The 6,982-nt window shown below is 41.1% G+C and overlaps 1 protein-coding gene across 1 annotated transcript; it reads right to left on the minus strand.

Moving 5' to 3' along the window:
• Positions 1-2,964: 2,964 nt before the first annotated feature.
• LOC101076086 (peptidase M20 domain-containing protein 2-like) lies at positions 2,965-6,393 on the minus strand. Its single transcript, XM_003977311.3, has 7 exons — positions 5,878-6,393; positions 4,771-4,919; positions 4,437-4,579; positions 4,213-4,367; positions 3,868-4,003; positions 3,641-3,748; positions 2,965-3,269 (listed from the first exon to the last, which is right to left on the minus strand). Exons 1-7 carry the CDS (start codon positions 6,277-6,279, stop codon positions 3,115-3,117), a joined length of 1,248 nt encoding a protein of 415 aa, XP_003977360.2. The 5' UTR covers positions 6,280-6,393; the 3' UTR covers positions 2,965-3,114.
• Positions 6,394-6,982: the final 589 nt, after the last annotated feature.

Genomic DNA, 6,982 nt, shown 5'->3' on the forward strand with positions numbered 1-6,982 from the left:
ACGTGGATAAACCACAGCCTGGCAGATGCCTTTGAAGAGGCTCTGGTTCGATATGTGCAAACAGAAACAATAATCCTCGGGATCATTGTACATTACATTACAGTATATTAAACTAACAGAACATATAAATGGACCAACTACCATATGAGGTATAATAAAGCCACATTTCCTTATCTCAGTTTTTGTGGAAAGAGCTCCTGTAAGTGATTGATTCTTTTCTTTTTTTTTATTGCAACTTTCAAATAGTAGGAGAGGAGGGATTTCTATTATTTGACTTACCACCAGAGGGCCATTGAAAGGCTTGTTTGTCTTCTCTTTTCTATTATATATTCATAGGCAATCAAAGATATGGGTGAAAGCAATGATATAGCAGAGTCTGATGCTCTGTGAATTCTTATTTATTTATTTATTTATTCATTCATTCATTCATTCATTCATTCATTCATTCATTCATTCATTCATCCATTTATTTATTTATTTATTTATTATTTACTACATGCTTTTTTATTATTATTCTTTCAACTTACTCGAGTGGATGAGGAGACCCAGGTGAGGAGGATAAAAAAAACATTACCATCTCAGCCCATCAATTAGCTTGCATTACACTGAGGTAAAACACCAAGATAAATAATTCCAAAATATAAATCTATTTCCAAAAAATAAGATAGATTAAAATAGATAGACCCTGACCTAACTAACCCTAACCCTAACCCTAACCCTAACCCTAACCCTAACCCTAACAGACAGACAGACAGACAGACAGACAGACAGACAGACAGACAGACAGACAGACAGACAGACAGACAGACAGACAGACAGATAGACAGACAGACAGACAGTCTGGTGTCTCCCTTAGTATATTAAACTAAAGCAACAATAACACAAGTTCGAACGCAACAAATGTTTTAAATCATGTGTGTCGCTGTGTTTTAACGCACATTTTATTGTAAACTTCCAATATTCACTGTGTCTGGGTGGTAACAGTTGCCATTGTCACCAATAAAAACTAACCAGTTTGGAACTATTATAGCCAACAAATTAAATAAAAGAACTTAAAATCCATTTTCAGGGACGTAAAAAAAATTGCCTAAAATATAGAAGAGTGAAGGGAGAGCCACACATCACCGAAATGCCATGAGGGATGGGGTTCAGAACATAATTTCACTATGTTTTTTTGGCAATCCAGAGATTGAAAAACACTCTGGCTTTTCTTATGAAGGCAGCAGGTTTCTGTTTACCCACTGAGACTGAAAGCCTTTGAGCTCTGACAGCCTGTTGCTGCTGCTGCTGCTGCTGTGGAATGAGCTTCTGTGTTGAGTTGCTTTTTGGTGCAATTAGGCCTCCTGGCCTGCTTTCTCTCAGACAGATGTTGAGTGTAATGATGCTCACACGAGTGTGAACAATCCAGCACCTCTCTCACCATCCACCAGCTCAAGTGTCTCTTTAAAAGAAGCCTGGAATTGTTCCCTGCAGGCCCCACATGCTGTCGCCTCATAGGTTGACCGAGCCATCAGAGGTGCTGATTATAATGAGAGCATATTATGGTCACAGTGATCTGGCATGGGTCTGTGTCTCCACCCGCTGGCAGATTGACAGCGGTGCAGTCCTTGAACGGTTTTGGAATCCTTGAGGTCGCTACAGTTTGGTTTTTTCTTAAATAATGATATTGCAGAAACGTTTTCAGTGAACCAGCAGGGTAACAGAATGTTCAATGTTAAGTCAAATATTTGTCAGGTTGTTTAATCCCCACTTATTCATCGTCTTTGCCCAGTCACTTTATTTAATAACTCATATAATTTACACCTTTGCAAACATTTTTGAAGCAATATCAAGTTATACTGACCATATATAGTCAAACAGCAGCTGTTAGCTGGTCATGTATCTGGTTAAATGACAGTTTATCTTTGTGGTTTATTTGTCTATTGTCAGTCAGTCAGTTAAATAAAGAAGAAAAACACACTGAAAAAAAAAAGTTTAATCAGTTATTTTGAATTTCTCTGCTTTCACCTCAGCACCTCCTCTGTCTTCTTATATTAGGATGAACTGTTTGTGCTTTCAGCCATAAAGTATCTCTGTGCTGCATTACACACCTTAACTAAAGATGGACCCTTCAGGGGTCTTTTCAGCAGCTGATAAAATGAGGGTCTGACTAACTTTGACCTCTGTAAAGAGCAAAATTTGACCAGATCAGGAATGAATTCTATTTTTACGCCTTCAACTCCGTCTTATTTGGAGGCGAGACAGCAACCTGTGTGAAACTCAGCTAATGCAGCAGACACGTCTGCAGATTATGTCATGGATGGAATCGTTTAACTGACTCAGCATCATCCGCTGTATAACTGTGAATCAACGAGAAGGCGTCTGCCAGGAAACCCATTTATATTTTTACAGTATCATAAAGTACTTTTTTGTTAGTGTTAACATTTTTTTTTAAGCTGAACTGATCATTCAGCAGGTTATTAGCTTATTGTTACATTTTCAAGAACTCCAACAGTATGTCATAACAATAATATGTATTCATATTTCTGTTCTTTCATGGCATGTAGAGATCTTGGCATGCAGCAAAGAAACTTTCTAATGTTGCAATAAGAAGAAGCAGCAGGTGTGCTGAGCAGCTGTCAAGGTCTTCCAGGAGACCTTTTTACATTTAGGTTGTAGTTTTGATGGAGAGGATGTGGAAGAGCTGTCTGGTCCCAGCGTGAACCGGTTGGAGAACTTAATGGTTTGTCTGGTTTGGTCACCAGTTTGTTCTGGTGTTAGACTTGAGCAATTATGAGAGTTTACAGTATAAGAGGAACCTCTGGTGGCCACGATTTTAATAAATCCAGTAAAGTGTCCCTATGCTTGTGTCCAGCTACGATAATATTGGGTGTTGAATCGATTTCTTGAATTTATTTGAAGAGGTGATGTTATTTCCCCCGAGTCAGATGAGTTTAGAGTCCGTAATGTAAAATAGTACAGGATTTGAAGGCTAGAGGAGTTTTAATAATGCTACAGTATGAAGAAAGCAATACTTTTATTTCACTGTTTCTTTATTCCAGCCGACATTAAACAAGTTTATTTGGATATGATACAATCATGGCTATCGATCGTTTCTTTATTAGGCTGGAGGGTTCAGACCCCGTTTGACATCTTGTCATCCTTCAGTTTGACCTCGGTGAACTCCTGCATCACCCTCTGCATCGCCTCTGGCTGCAGGAGCAGATCCAGGGCCGTCATGGCCAAGGCCTTGGCTGTCCTCAGGGTGAAGAACTGTGCTTTTTCGTCACCTGCACAATGATGTCATCATCAACCATAAAAGTGTGATAGGAGCCCAACCATCACAGCCATCAACACCATGACATGAGTCCTTGAAGATAGACCCCTGACCCTGGAACAAGCAACACTCGTCCCTGATTTTGCTCTCAACTGTGACCATGTTGAATCATATTAATTTGGGTCCAAAGGAGGTCCCACAGCAACCAAGTTACTGTAGCTGCTTTGGTCATGAGGGGATGCAACCCTGATAGCTACTGTAATATTGGGATCCCCTTAATTCCAGCTGAAAGTCAAAATTAAAAGTGTAAAATGTGGGGACAATTATTAATTCACTATTACTTGTGCTCTGTGCAAGGTAAGTGGGGGTCATAATTAGGCATACCTGCAGCAACAGTGTATTCTGGGGTGTGGTTCAAAGCATTGGAGCCAATATAGAAATAGGGGTGGATGCCAGGAACTGCAAAGGTCACATTACCAAAGTCTGTGGAACCTGTAAGAGAGAGCAGAGCATGGCTGGCTGACACCCTCATGCTCTGACGGGGATAATTCAGCCTTTCACAGCTTCAAATAGGATCCTGCAATGAGAAGAAGAAGAGGAAGCACACGTGCCAGATTCGTTCCTCAGAACATCTTCATCCGTGGTGAAGTCCATCCCTAGAGTCTTGCCGTTTCTCTCGAACAGCCTCTCGAGCTCAGCGACACGCAGGATGTTGTCCAACTGGTTCCTTGCATATTCAACCTCAACCTGGACAGGATAGACACTTGTGCGGTGTTAAAGGTTGATAACGACCTGCTAAACATCAAGACCAAGCTTGTGTGCGTGGATAAATCATTGCTATACATGCTTGCTTTGACATGCTTCATTTTAGCTGTGAAGACAACACAGCTAAAATGAAGGCTAAGTACATATCATAAACTGACAGCTGTCTTTTTTGGTTTGTTGGTTGTTCATACCGTGCAGCCAGTAGCTACTGCAGCTGATCTGAAGCATCTCTCAGCTTTCTCCTTCAGGACAGGCAGCTCAGCTCGGGTGGGAGTCCTCAGATAGTACTCCAGCTCAGTGTAGTCAGGGATGATGTTTGGTTTCAGTCCGCCGTGCTTGATGATGCCTGCACGACACGAGGCACTGTAAGCCGACTTTGCTCACAAGCAGCGCGCGTGCAGTCGCGGCTCCTCACCATGGACTCTCCAGTCTGGTCTCATCTGCTGCCGCAGCACGGACAGGTTGTTGTAGCACAGCACAGCTGCGTCCAGCGCGTTGACGCCTCTCCATGGGTAGCTAGAAGCATGAGTGGTCTTACCGTGGTACTTGATGGTTACACTGGAGAACACCAAATAGAGGCAGGTAGAAACAGTTATATGATAGAAATGTGCTGCAACCTACCGGAGCAGATGGAAGAAAGTTCAACTGCAGGTTATTTTTCAATGAAACACGTGAGTAACACTAATGTGTGCAAACTTTATGGAAGAGGATTGTTTAATGGGGAAAAAAAAGTAGAGCAATAAACCTACTCGTGTTCAGCCACACAGGGCAGGTAGGTGGCATCTTCCTTCGATGGATGGGCCATGAACACCACGTCAATGCCCTTAAATGCCCCCTCCTTTAGCAAGTCAATTTTACCTCCAACATCCTCCTCAGCTGGGGTCCCCAACACTGTTACCTGTGGAGGTATATGGAGCATATACATTTACATTAACTGTTTAATAATCTTATCTTATTCTTATATTTATGTTCTAATTTTATTTCTATTTTATTTTATGCTTATGTAAATATGTTTAATAATCTAATCTTATTTTTATTTCTATGCTTATGTTCTAATCCTATTTGTACTTTTTTATTGTATTTCTATGCTTATGTAAATATGCCTGCTGCTATTTATGTCTATATACTATATTTATATTTCTTTATGTCCATGCTGCTACAATTAAATTTCCCTACAGGGATGAATAAAGTAAATCTTAACTAATCTTATATATATTGAGCAAGTTGTTAGATCTCCTACAGAAACTGTGAGCTCCAGATGCACTTTTCTTTACATCCGTTCCACACTAGACCACTTGACCACTTAGATGACATTTAACTAATGCTGCATATCATATATTTGGATATCTGATCTCTTGCACATTTCCATATATTTCAATTTGTTTGTTTTTTACCCCTGTGCACTGTAGATAGTGTACTTAGCTAAAATTACTGTAAATAGGCTACCACCTGTATTTTTTATTTTTTTTTATTCTACAGGAAATTTTTGTTATAGTTGGTGTAGCTTCATTTATAGTTTCACTGTACATTCATGAATAGGAATAATGTCTAAGTCTACACCCTGCACTAATTCACTAACTAATTCTGTAATCTATATCTAGTCATTAAAGTTCAATATGTTGGAGGTACAATATTTGCCTACAGTTATTCTGGTCAAACTTGAGGGTGTTTGAAATTTTCCTCACAGTGCCACCTACCGGTAGTCAGTGTGAACAGCAGCCCCAGGCGCTGCGGAAATAGTCTCATAAATGGACATTTGTGTTTAATAATTAGACAGAAGGTATAGAGATACAATTCAAACAGGGGGCAACAAACTATGAATCCTCAGTCATAAAGACTCTAACATGGAACTGCACCTGGACAGGGACCCCCTCCTGTGCGCCCTCCAGCGCCGCTTTGAGCCCCACAGCTGCGGCGGCTCCGACCTCCGCGATCAGGTTGTGGCCACACGCGTGTCCAATCCCGGGCAGGGCGTCATACTCGCACAGGAACCCCACGTTCATCGTGCCCTCGCTGTCGCCTCCGGTTCGCCACGTAGCTCGAAACGCGGTCTCAAGTTTGAAGTGGCTGTCCACGGTCCAGCCATGTTCGTGGGTGAAGAAGGCCACCAGCCTGTCATGAGCCTCGGTTTCTTGGTACGCCAGCTCCGGACAGCTCCATATGTCCTGACTCAGTCTGTGCAGCTTTTCCCTGGTTTCGTCTATACTGCGGCAAACTCTATCTTTCAGTTCTATCAGCCTTTCTTCATTGTCAGTCATTTCGTTCTCTTTCGGATAATTTGTGTTACTTAAAGTGAAACCCCGTATCGGTGCGTGTATTGCTTTAAGAAAGAATCAGGTGACCGATACAGGCATTGTATCGTTTGGATGTGCTGCGCAAAGTGTGTTTATAAGGAAACAAACTGTATCGACATGTCGTGGGTTTGTTGGATGGAGTTTTGCAGTTGCGTGCTTATGGATCGTTCTAAGAAGTTTTCCCCAGTGTGGAATAATTTTGATCTTGTGACTCCAAACAAGGGAAATCTTTTTCTCCATTGAGGATTGTTTACTGTTGTATACAAATTTTAACGGTGGCGCGTTGCACTCACTTTATCAAGTGAATGACCTGTGATACATATGACAGTCAGTTAAAAAGCCTTACAGTTGCTTTATTCATTTTATCTCATAATAACGAGGTCCTGATCTCGAAATCATGAGATAGGGTGTCTATTTTTTTAACAAGTGAATGCAATGCGCCACCTTAGTTTTTACTCTGTTCTAGGTTTGAATTGTTTGTAACTTTTTATGTTATTGTAGGTGAAGTGTCGGCTCTGCTCCACAGAGCTATCTTACATCAATAAGAGCACTTCATCAATGCTGAGGCATTATAGAGCTCGGCATGGCAATGAAGAATTGGCAGATACTCGTGAGAGAACCAGAAAACATATCCACATCTGCATCAACTTGCACTTAAAACTCTCTG

The sequence above is a fragment of the Takifugu rubripes genome, chromosome 16, assembly GCF_901000725.2.
Source record: "Takifugu rubripes chromosome 16, fTakRub1.2, whole genome shotgun sequence".
NCBI lineage: Eukaryota > Metazoa > Chordata > Actinopteri > Tetraodontiformes > Tetraodontidae > Takifugu > Takifugu rubripes.